Consider the following 13,608-nt stretch of genomic DNA (forward strand, 5'->3'; position numbering starts at 1 on the left):
AAGTTTAGACATTTATTCCGCCGGTTAGTGAGATTCCAGGTTAATTACAGACTCGAAAAGCTTTGGAAAATGGTTCACAAAAAAAAAATAGGCACGAAAAATCAGGTTTTTTTTTGTTTAAACTGCATTTTGGGATAATAAATAATTTTTTTGAGGAATTTCGTTGGCACCGTCGGAAAGAGGAGATCTTAAGCAATAAAAATATATGTGTCTCAATTTTTTCTAGTGTCGAATAGTCTTAGTTATTGGCCGTTGAAAAGCAGTGTACCGGTAGTGGCGTTTTGGCCGTTTAAGGGTTAAAAAGATCAAAATTTAACAAGAAATGGAAAACTTAAATTTTCAGTTAAAATAATTAATGAATTACCAAGAAAAAATTAATTTTCCACCAAATAGTTGAATTTTCAACCAAAGGGATGAATCTTTGATAAAAAAATTAATTCTCAACAAACAGTGTAACAGTTGACCTTTTCACAAAAAAATATTTTATTTTTCAGTCAAAAACAGTAGAATTAAACAAACCGAACTTTCAAAAAAATACTTGACTTTTCAATAAATAAAATGTAATTTTAGCCATCACTATTAATCTTCGACTAAACATATAAATTTTTAATCAAACAGATGAATTTTCAACCCAAAAGACAAACATTCTACCAAAAAAGACGAATGATACATCAATTTTCAACTCCAAAAAAAAGTTTGCAACCAAAAATAGTATAGTTAAAATGATAGAAAAATCAATTTTCATTGCAAAAAGACACGAATTTTCAAAAAAAAAAATATTTATCCAAGAAGATTAATTAGTCACTAAGAATATTAATAGGTACCATTCATTCAAAAAACGAATTTTCAATCAAATACAGTGATTTTCAACTGAAGAATATACATTTTCAAACAAACATGGAATTGTTACATTTTCGGACTAAAAGCTAACTTTTGGCAAAATAGTGACATTTTGAAATGAAACAGGGTTTTCAATCAAAATTATGAATCATCAACCTTCAAAAATGAATTTTTAACAAAGTACTTTCACTTTAAAATTTTCAAACAAAAAAGATGAATTATCAGCGAATAATGTAATAGTTGCTCTTCCAACAATAAAAAATTTAATTTTTAATCAAAAACAGTTGAATTAAAACAAAGAGAAATTTTCAACAAAATAGTTGACATTCCTCAACCAAAACAGATGAATTTTGAACAAAGAAGAGGAATTTTTAACAAAAGAATTCAATTTTTAATCCAAACAGACCAATTAAAAAAAAAACAGTTGAGTTTTTAATCTAATAATAGTTTTAAACAATAAAAAAAAACAGTTAATTTCCAATAGAATTGTTGAATTTTAAACCCTGAAAACGAATTTTCTACGAACAATTTAATTTTCAACCCAAAAAAGACGAGTTTTTAGCGAAATAAATTAATGCTTAACTAAAGAAGATACATTTTCAAGCCAAAAAAGAAGTTAAATTTTCAGTTTAAACAATTAATTTTCAATCTATTAAAATTTATTTTTAACAAAACAGTTAAATTGTCAACCAAACCAATGAATTTTTAACCAAGACGGTTACATTTCTACAAAAGAGTGGATTCTTCAACTAAGAAACATTTTTTCAGTCAATAACGAACAAAAATTTCATAAAAAATGTTGAATTTGTATGCCAAGAAGATGAATTTTCATCAAAATAGTTCATTTTTAACAAGATAGTTGAATTATCAATCCAAAAGGAAGAATTTTCAACGAAAAAGAATGAATTTAACAAAGCTGTAGAATTTTAAACAAAATAATAAAATTAACTTTAACTTCAGTTTCCCTGATTCTCTTTTCCTCGACCTGATTCTCTTTTTCTCGAAAGATTTTTTAAAAATAAATTTTCTTCTACAAAGTTTTTAATTTACAACTGCACAAAGTGTGTCGAGCTCAACACTGTGTTAGAAACTGATTTATCAATTTTATGGAATTTATGGATAACTCTGTTCAGACAATACAAAAAGATTTATTTTGCCCTTGTAATCTTCCATAAAATACAGAAATTGATCAAAAAAACAGTTTCGTTCCATTATATTTATGTGTTCGTAAATCATAATAAGTAAGAATATTCTGATTGAAGATTTAACAAGAACACTCTTTTAAATCATTTTCATTTAATTATACTTATTTAGTGATTTTATTGACCAAAGGGTCAATAAAGGTCACATTCATAATGTACTTCTTTCGCATCCAAAGGATAACGAATTGAGGATAAATTGAAAAGAACTCAATGAAATGCATGAAAATTCAAGGTGAATTAACAAAAATTCAAATGATATTTCCTGAAATCATGGAAAATTGATTACAGTGCACTTTGTAATCCCCCCAAATTAATTAAATGAATACAACATTCCTTGGAGTTTTTTTTTAATTCCATGAAATATTTCAAATTAAAACTTCTTCAGAATGCCTTAGAAGTTTTAAAAATATCCTATAATCTTATATGTCCCTTCAAATTATTGAAATCTATTCAACATTTCTAAGAATCTTTAGAAATAATATGAAATTGGTAATTACTAGAAATAGGTATATTAACCCAATAGTTAATTTATTGAAAGAAAAGTGATATTAAAAATTTCCATTAATTTATTTATCTTTCTACTTTTTACGAATTTTAATTTAAGAAAGAACAAATTAATAATAACAATAAATTATTATTAATAAATAATAAATTGATAAGAATTCAAATGAATTAGAAAAAATTTAAAAATCGAAAAAAATGCCATTGATATCGTTAAAATTGCTGGTGTAAATTTAGTGGAATTTAAACTTATTTGAAGCTCAGAACGTTCAAATGAAGAAAACCTTTTTTCCCAGCTTTATTTGAACAAAAAATATTGTTCCAACTACAATTAACATAATGCATTCAAAGTTTATTTTTCAATCATTTATTTGCAACATAAATTGAATCAATATTTCAGCGCTGGTTCTAGTTAATTTAAGGTGAATTCTAAGTTATACGAAATCCCTCACTTATTCTGAATCAATTTTTAAAAATCCATTATAATATTATAAAATCATGTGAAACTACATAAAACCTTATCTTTTCTCGAAACTTGGGAAATTTAATTAAATACCTTGAGAACTTTTAAAAATACTCTAAGACATGTTTAAATTCTTTGAAATCTTTTAAAATATCTTTATGCTTTTTAGAGCTCTTAAAAATACAAAATTTTTTTTTACTTAATCGATCAAATACGTGTCTCTTAAAATCCTTTCAACAATCACATATTTCTTGTGAAAACGATTCTGTTGCATAGCCTGCTCGGCTGGAAACGAATTGAGACGTTGCTATTTGCACCCTGTGCAAAATCATTCAAATAAAGCTGCGTTTTCAGAAGAAAAAGGGTTGGTTGGTGGCCCCTGTTGGTTTCTGAAAAACATCTAAAACCACAGGTCTTTCCGATCGTTCCCGCAATGATTAACATTAACGAACTAATTCCATATTCCAACAGGGAATAAATTATAAATATCTAAATATATGTAATAAATCATCATCTAAAATAGACTTGACATGATGATATGATGAACCTTTCATGGAAGGATAAAAAATCGAAGGTTCCTGGACGAGATTTATTATTGTACAACCACTCCATGCTCGCCACAGGCTTTTATTTTCTTACTCGTTCTCGATATAAATTATAAGATATCGTTTATCGTGGAAAATACGGCTTTCGATAAAAAAATTCTAAACGCAAGGTAATAACAAATTACGCAGCGTGGAAGCTAGTCTTCATCTCAAATTACTATATAAAGTAAAGCTGCTCCTTTGGCATCGCATAAAATGAAATTCAAAGGTAGAAAATCGGAAATTCTTTGTCTCTTAACTCTTAATTATAATTGTTGAATAACAAATTCGAAATTGCTAAAAGATTCCGATTTAAAAATTCCCTGTCTAGCACGCAGGGTGCACAGAAAACAATTTTCTGAAAAATTATAAATATTTCAAGTTCTTGAAAGTACCTACTAATAACGTTTCTTTCAAAAAACTTTGTAAAAGAGGTTGGTCATCAAACCTTGCTGTAAAAAAATTTCCAAAAAAAGGAGATTCTTTTTTTTAAGTAACCCCTTTTCAGCCAAAAAAAAATACAAAAAACGTTATGCCCATTGTTGAACCTTCCAGACAATAAATGAATTTTCTGTAAAACAGAGTTAATTTCCAACCCGAAAACATGAATATTCATCAATGAAGGTAATTTTCAACAAAGCAGTTGCATCTCGAACAAAAAAAGAAGAAATTTTAAACCATGAAGAATATTTTTCTACCAAAAAAGATGAATTTTCAAATCAAAATTATGAAATTTCAGCAAAAAAATGTAAAAGTAATATTTTCAGTAAAAAAATTCATTTTAAATACAAGAAACCACATTTTCAACAAAATGGTCAAATTTTGAACCAAAAATAGAAGAATTTTCTACTAAAATGTTTAATCTTTAACTGGAATGCCTAGTTAAATTTTCTTGTAAAGAAAGTTAATTTTCAACAAAGAAAAAGGAAGTTTCAACAAAGGGGTTGAACCGTCCACTAAGCACTTCAATTTTCAACCCAAAAATATTTTTATTTTAAATCCAAAACAGTTTAATTCAACAAAAAAGGATAAATTTTCAACAAATTAGTTGAATCGTCAACCAAAGAAGATTAATTGTTAACCAAACAGTTGCATTTCTAAGCAAAAAATATGAATTTTCAAATCAAAGACAAAATTTTCAAACAAGTAGTTGTATTTTCAACCGAAAAAGATTTCAGTATAATTTTCAACAAAAAGTTTTAAAATGGAATCTTTTATAATCAGAACGAACAAAATATACAAACAAAATGTAAACCTTTATTATCTTTGACAGTTATTTATAAAAATGCCCTTGCTTTTCCCTGACTAATAAAATTCCCTGAATTTTCCCTGATTTCATGTATCTGCAATATGTTGGGAAAGGATTTCTAATAACAAATTTTTAATTTATCAATCATGATATATTTTTAATTCTTATATTTATTTTGTTACAGTCATATACGAAATTGTTAATTAAAATGTACATTTCACAAGAACGTAAATAATGCTTAAAGCTTTAAGAGCTTTTTCGAAAAATTAAATATCAACAGCTCGTTTCCTGTTTTTCCTACTTATCATTCACGAACGTACTCTCATGCCTTCCTTGTCGTAATTAGTTTGCTGAGTCTGATTATTTCACCCCTTTTTTTCTTCTCGGAGTTTCTTTTTATACACACAAGTTCATTAACGAGGAACTACTAACTAAACTCGAGGAGGTACGCCGAACTTCCTCCTGATGAAACCGTCTTTTTCCTAAGTTTTCAGCGTGGGAGTCATCTAATTCGATTTCTCAAAGTGGGACGACATATTTGAGAAGAGTTCTTTCGCAAGAATTTAACCACCATGTTGATAATATCAGCTGGTAGAAAATTACCTCAAATATATGTCAACTGCTTTTTTTTTTAACTTGAGTCTTAGCCAACATCAACAATTAAAACAAAATTAAACACTTTAAAACATGAAATGAAGGGAACTTAAACTTGAAAGAATCCAAAATATTTATTATAAAAATAATTCAAATTAGCAGTTTAATTAGTTTTATTTCGCGTAAGATAGGGCAGTTTAATGAAAAATGCGCTGCATTATATAGATACTGAGAAAAATAAACTTTGGATTAATCAAAAAAATTTATAACTCATAAATGAAATAAAGTGAATAAGTTGCAAACTAAAAATTGATAAAATTTTGTTAAGCGCTATAAAGGTTTTTAATATTCGAATTTCCACTTAAAGCTTAAAATGAAATAGTGAGTAAAGAGGATTAAAAATAATCTTCAATTTATAGAAATACTCGATTTCTATAATGGTCACTTTTCATGCTCACTGTAATAGCTTTATTTGTGTAATATTTTTTAGTATTTTTTATATCTAGCTTGATAGGTATAACTAATATCCCATCGATTAGTGTGCGAAAAAGTTGATGGCGAAAATTTTTGTACCAAGTTCACTAATTGATTGGTCTCCGTGATATACGACAACTGAACCAACTGGAAAAACTATTATTATAAAAAAACTTAGTAGAACATATTAATAAAAAACTTATTACTTATCTGTCAAAATAAATAAAAATTTTTTGACGCTTTTAAATCCGAATTTTCTATGATTCAAGGTTTGTTTATAAGTTTATGTTAAAAACTTTTCTGCCGTACAAACTAAAAAGATACATAAGTCCAATCTGACTCGAACTGAGAAAATCGAAAAAAACTTCTTACCCAAAGAACTTTAATATCAAATAAAATTTTGGATAATTAAGATACGTTATTTGGGTAAAAATAATGTGCTTTTTCATATTTTGCAATAAGAAATTGATTTTTTAAACAATTTCTATTAGAAAATGGACTTGCGATATTTTACTAGTCGCGAAAAGTCAAAAATACAAGGCAAAAAGAACACAAAGTCACTTGCGGACGACGCCTTTGTCGAAGAGCTCGAGCACAGCCTCAAAATACATCAAAACATAGGTAAGGGTTTAGTGGCTGTTCCGAACTTACCCGAACGATCGCCGCTAGTGTATAGTCGAATTTAGCCGGGACTTATTTCCGGTGGATATCCGATCAGAGTCCGAGCTAATTTACAAGGCTAAAAGATACTTAAGGGCAAGCGATTCTATTCGTTTGTAAATTCGCGTCGCACTCGGTCACTTTTACAACGCAAAAAACACTAAGTTCCTTAGGTCCTTTTTCATGTGTATGCTGATGACGTATTGCCTTCCTTGTACAACTTTCAGGACACGCAAAGTGCTTTATGTATCTTTTTCTTTTGTATTTTTCAACTTTTTCGACTTTTCTCATGTATAAACAATCCTTTTTTGCAATCAATATTAATAATTAATAGATTTTATTAACAGTTAGATGCAGCTTTCTCTTACGAATTCAAAGATACCAAAAACACATTTTTCATAAAAATGTCACTTATGTATCTTTTTAGTTTGCACGGCAGTTTTAGTGACAACAGTCATACATAATTTTAAGAGGGGGAGGAAATTAGAATATCTTACGTGAGAATAAGGCTTACTACAAAAAATAGTAAATCAACAAAATACTTAAACTTGCACTCAGATATCAATCTTCAAAAAAAATTAATTTTCAAAAAAAGTGTGACTCATTTGTTGTTTCTACCAACAAATATTATATACTTTTCAATCAAAAATAATAGAGTAAAACTAAAAAATACAAATTTTCAAATAAAAAAATTTAATTTGACTAAATAACTGAAATGATGAACCTTTAAGCAAAAAATGCATTTTTAACCAAATAGTAGAATTTTCTACTAAAGAGATAAATTTTCTACGCAAAAGGACGAATTTTTAACAAAATACGTGAATTTTGAGCTACAAAAGATAAATTTTCAACCCAAGACATGAATTTTTAATCAAACAATGAAGTTTCATCTAATGAGATTACAAATATAAATTCTAAACAAAATATGTTACAGTTGATATTTCAACCAAAAAAGATGAAATTTCTACTAAAAGAGATAAATTCTAAAACCAAGAAGACGAACTTTCAACGAAGAAGATTAATTTTGTGCCAAAATGACAATTTTTCAACAAAATAAATTAATGTTCAGGCATATAGTTGAATTTTCTACCAAAAAAGATGAATTTTAACAAAATAGTTGAGTCATTAAAGCTTAGACAAAACAGAATCATTTTCAATCAAACAGTTGCCTTTTGAGCTACAAGATGATGATATGAGATTATTTTTTAACCAAATAAGACGAATATTCACCAAAAAATTAGACTTCCAACAAAAGAAGATTTTTGAGCCTATAAAGAAAAAATATTACATTTTTGTGCAAAACAAAAACGAATTTTCTACAAAAATGTTCATTTTCAACAAAATAGTTCATTTTTGTCCAAAATAGTTGAATTGTCAACCCAAAAATTGAATTTACGACGAAAAAGAATGATTATTTAACAAAATTATTAAATTTTTAATAAACTAATAAATTTTGTAACCACAAGATGAAATCTCAACCAACGAATTAGAAAAATATACATATGTTTGTAAGACTTACTTTTTGTTATTAACATAATTTATTTTTTAAATCTAATTTCATGAAGATTCCATGTTTGTTTAATTAACAGAATTGATATGTATGCTTAAAATTTCAGAAAAAAGCCCTACCTAATTTCAATTTTTCTGGATGAGCCCTAAAGTTCAAATGCAGTTTATCGAAAATACCCTGATAGACGAGTCAGCTAGGATTTTATATCCAGGTTTTTGCTGATATTCCTTGACTATCCTTGAACAGTTTTAATTTTAAATTCCCTGAATTTCCGGAATTCCCTGATCTGGAGCAACCTTTAAAAGTGTATTGATTATTTAATTTAAAACTTTGATTTCCACACTTGAAGTTTAAAAATTTTTTATTTATATTCGAAGGTTTAAAGTTTCATCTTAAAAAATTGAGGAGATCTTACTTTGGCAACATTGTCTTTCAGAAATGTTTTCAAAATGACAGTTTCGCAACCAGGGACTTCAAATTTTTGGAATATTAAATTAAAAGACTCAGAAAATTAGAAGTTTTGAATTTTTAGCTGTTTTAAATTAATTGGACGTATATGTATAATTATAAAATTTCCCTTTAAAAATAAATCCGAAAAAATCTGGCACGTTTCTCTGATAGTAACGAACATGAATTATAGTTCTTATATGAATGTCAGTGAAACGCAGAAAGATCCTTCTTTTCCTTTTTTCTTCATTTTTCAGCCCTGGATCGTTTAGCCATAATCCTTGTCAACTCGGCTATTAAATCACTTTAATGCGATTAGGACTACTCAGAGGTCATTTCCCGTTTTATGTGACTTTTCACCCGCGACCGGCGTCCATGTGAAAAGTTGATATTATTTTTTTATTTTATTTTTTCAATTTTTAGGATGCGTGTAACACACCAAGGCTCTCATTACTTAAAGAGACAGTAATAATTGTAACGACACGAACATGAGTTCAAGGTACTTAATATCACGGCTGCTTCATTCAATTCAACGTGGGAACGTTCTGTATCTGTACGTCGCTTATTATTTTTCCTTTTCCCTTTTTAAAGATATATATGATACCCTTATAGGTCACGTGTACCTTCTAACCTGTTCATGAATTTGTTAATGGAAAAATTAAATTATTTATAAAACCGAACTTTGCAAACGAAACTATCCATTTATGTTTACTTAAGTGAATTGAATTAATTAAGTAAATAATACTGCATTTCATCAATCAATCGGAGTTACCAAGTTCGCAACAAATTTGCAAGTTCATTGACATTAAAAAATTTGAACTCTTAACACTAGAAATTTTTAAATTTGATTTAATCAAAACTAAACTGCCACTTGAGGCATTCAAAGTAGGATTCTTCTGAATTTAATATACTCAATATATTTAAAATTTTTTAAATGTTAGGTCCTCTAAAATAATAATGGTTCAATTGTTATTTATATATAAAATTTCAACGTTTTCACTTAAAAAATAAAAATGTTTTGAACGGAACAATTAAAATTGTAACGCTTAAACTTTTAATTGTTAAAGCCTTTAAAAGCGCATCTTAAAGTTCTTTAAGCTTCCTAATCTCAAAAAAAAAATTGTTTTGCAAAAAATCTAAAATTATGCAATTTTGATCGTTTTCAGTTAGAAGTGGTCCAATATTCAAATTCTTGATCTGCAACAAAATTGCGTAATTTCTAATAGAGAAATAAAAAGAATCATAAACTTGAAAACCCAATTTAAATTAGCCTCTGATTATCAGAAAAGTTTATATAGTAGCATTGCAAAGTGATCGACTAAGACTTTTGAGCCCTGACATACTTAATTCGAAAGGAATCTTGTGAATCCATGAAATCGTATCGAAAAAAACTAATCTATATAAAGCCGATTGAATACGTGTAGTGCGTTCGTTCCTCTTTCAGAGAACATACAACAGAGGTGGAAAAAAAGGAGAAGAAAACGAGGAACCGGTTGTGGCTGAAAGAAATCAATTTTCCCCGCTAAGTATAGAAACTGTTGAACAAGTATAAAATGGTATATAAAACCTGGGATTGTATATATGTCTTTTTATACCTATATATACCGATATATCAATTCCCCCCGGGTCATGACACAATTTTCTCGAAGATTTTTATTTCTCAGAGTCAATTGATTCAATACGAAAATCCTATATACCTACTCGACATCTAGTTATTATCCATAGACGTTTCGCTCATAATCGCTTATAGTCTCTTGCATGTAATCAGATAGAAATGCGTGACATAAAAAGTAAACAATATTACGTTGCACGTAATTATGCAAACTCAATGGAAGCTGACTAACCAGGTTTCATGAAAAATCCCAATTTCCAAATTCTGCCTTTTTCCTGATCAATTTGTTATTTTTCTGCGGCCGTTCTAAATTTTTCTTTTAGGTATAAAGACAACCTTGCAGCTAGGAGATCAATAACGTTAACGAACAAAATTTGTTTGTTTCTAAATATATTTTAAATAAAGGTGTGTAGTGATTTGTGCGAATTTGCTCTGAAAATTTCGACACACTTACAACATTGAATTTATTGAAATATAAAAAAATTTAACTGTACATCAAACCCGCTTCATTTCCTTAGACTTTAGATTAATGCAATTTTGAATTTTTGACCGAATAGTTAAATTTTTATCCAAAGAAATACAATTTGACAAAAAATGAAATAGTCACTAAGAGGATTAATATTCTAACACAAAAGACCAATTTTCATAAAAAATACATTTTTAATTTTGTTAAGGTGGGTATTTAATTATATTTAAGTTCACTATTTGCAAACAGTAATTGAAACCCGGTTTCAACTTCAATCTGCTACTTTGGCTTCAAAAGAAAAATGCTTAGATAATTTGAATTTTGTGAAGTTTTCCTTCATTCTCTCTTTCCTGTTTCGTTTGGTTTGAACGATTTTCAAGTTAAAATTTTAAGAAGGAAATTGAATATAACATTTTTAAATGTTGAAAAGGAAGATAACTTTATTTAAATTGTGGAATATAATCAAATACTGCACAATGGTTTGAAGAAATAGAAGAATATCAGGTAAATGGAATTTTAATAATGCGAATATAAAAAAAACTATGAAGGAACACAACGGAAATCTACTGTTTTAATTTTTAATAATACAATCTAAAGTAAAGAATGATAAGAGAAGCTCTTTTGAGATAATACAATAAAAAATAAAAGTGAAGAGATTTCACACAGATCATGATTCACAAGACTTGAACGAAATCAAAAAATTTCAAACGCCTTTTAAGCGTAAAAGCACAAAATGTTTTTCAAATGTAAGTTAAAAGGGGAAATTTTTCACAAAAACGCCTATTTTTTAAGTACTTTAAGTTTCCTAACTGTATTTTTTCAGAATTTGAGAAAAATACACCAAGAATTTGGAAGAAATTTCACATCTTTGTGAAAATCAATACCTTTAATTTTGATAAAAACTGCCTAATTTAATAAATTAGATTCAGAATAAATAAAAAATTAAATTCTTCTTAAACGTGAAATATTCAAATTTAACAACGAAATTCTTGGAAATTAAAAACGAAGAATTCAACGATAGAATTTGGTGAACTCTTATGAAAAATAAAAAAAAAGAAAAGCAGAAAGAAAAATAAGGCAAACCTCCCTTCTTTTTTTATTTTAATGTCGTTTTAATCATAATGAAAAAGCATTTACAAAAATCTATAAATGTTTTGGTGTTAAAAAAGAACTTTAGTGATCTCTAAATATTTGATTTAATCTGAAAAAATACAGAATAACTTTCTTATCACAAGAAAGTTGATCAAACTTATTCTAAATTGTAAATAGTTTCTTAAGAAAAGACGGAAGGATTAAAAAAATGATTTCTAATAAAAAGCATTAATTCTCAAAGAAAAGTGTAATTGATTTTTCTACGAAAAGTTATTTTAATTTTCAATCGAAAACAGTTTAATTAAGTCAAGAAATTCAAATTTTCAACAAATTAGTTTCAACAAAAAAAAAAAAAAAAAAAAAAAAAAAAAAAAAAAAACAGTTAAAATGCTAGAGAAATAAATTTGAACAAAACAGAAACGAATTAACAAACTCGTTCAAATTTCAGCAAACAAATTAAGTTCAAAATTAAATTACAGTTCAATTTTTTTAATCATTTATTAATTTATATTTACAGTTGATCAACTAAAAACGTTCTTATAAAAAATGTTCGACTTCAAACGTTATTAATTTTTTATTATTCCTTAATATTTAAATAAAAAATCTAACTTATTTTAAATTTGTACACAATCTTTTACAACAGGTAAAGAAAATAATGCAGATACCATTCAAAAACTAATTTTCACAACTAAAAACATCGTGACTCCAAACAAAAAATGCCGGTTTGTTTTAAGGACTCAAAAACATCACCTTAAAAACGAATTCCCGAGCGCAACACAAAACCGGTTATTAAACAAAACTCCCCAAATAAAATTCCCACCACAATTTTATCGTTATCGATTCGAAAACCACTCTTAACTCCGATTAACCCCCGAAAAGAAACTGCGTCACTTTCTCATGACTTTCGCACGATAAAGCCGACTGAAATCAGTGTGACACATGCCGCGAAAAAAAAACCAAACAAAGAAACCCCGATAAGAAAATAAATCCTGGAAAATAAAGAAAACAAACAAATAGTCAAGACGCACGTACCTGTCAACGTGTAGCCGTTTGAGGTCAGCCATATCAAGTTCGAACTTGAATTTTGACACTTCACAGAGGAGAGCGTCTCGTTCTCCGATGACATCTGACAGTTCACGTTGCAGCCGTTCAATTTCGGCATATTGTCTGCTAATCACTTGATTTTTTTCCTCAATAATGGATTCGACATCGGGGTCCACGAGACCACCCGGATCGCCGACACTAAGAGCGCTCATCGTTTGTTTACTTTCACGCGGGCACGAACCTTTTTATCAACTGTTTTTTCACACAAACAGGAGGTTAAGTGAGTCTTTGGCACACATAATATTCCCGAAATCACTCAGAAAACGGCGACTTTGTAGAAAAGAAAAAAAAACACTTTCACGGTTACCGGAGAACAATCCGAATTCACACTCGCCATCTTGGGCCGCTATCGCGGTTTGCTCGTGTGTGGTTCAGCGAGCCCTATTTCATCGCGCCCAAAACCTGACTACTCACTGAGAAGCGCATGCGTGTTTGAAATTTGAAAAAAGAGTCGTGAGTAACTCGCTCTCGCGGAGAAGAAAGGAAGTCGTGGGAGCTTTCTCTGCAGTTTCATGCACGGTAAATTAGATTTCGACCTTGACCACAGATGGGTTGTGACATGTCCCTCGAAGTTTTCTACGTATAATACATAAACGACGTGATATACGTAGAAAATTGGAGGTGCCAAGCTTTCACTTGCTAATAGCCTAAAAAGCATCACTGCGTGTCAACAATATGCTAGAACACTTGCGGGAAAAATGCAGAAGACGGTTGTCCTTGGGTCGTTCCGTGTTCTTAGGGTCCACGAGGCTTTTGCTGGATCGTCGTATTGATTCCTTTACAGACTGTAACCACCTATCTCACGGTTGT

At 28.7% G+C, this 13,608-nt stretch overlaps 1 protein-coding gene across 1 annotated transcript in view; it reads right to left on the bottom strand.

Moving 5' to 3' along the window:
* LOC117174622 (IQ motif and SEC7 domain-containing protein 1) overlaps nt 1–13,165 on the bottom strand; it is a 187,413-nt gene extending 174,248 nt beyond the window's left edge. The window contains exon 1 of the mRNA XM_033363871.1: nt 12,727–13,165. Coding sequence (XP_033219762.1) covers nt 12,727–12,950 — 224 coding nt within the window. The 5' untranslated portion in view covers nt 12,951–13,165. The remainder of the gene's footprint in view (nt 1–12,726) is intronic.
* Nucleotides 13,166–13,608: the final 443 nt, after the last annotated feature.

Source organism: Belonocnema kinseyi, chromosome 6 (assembly GCF_010883055.1).
Source record: "Belonocnema kinseyi isolate 2016_QV_RU_SX_M_011 chromosome 6, B_treatae_v1, whole genome shotgun sequence".
NCBI classification, from domain to species: domain Eukaryota; kingdom Metazoa; phylum Arthropoda; class Insecta; order Hymenoptera; family Cynipidae; genus Belonocnema; species Belonocnema kinseyi.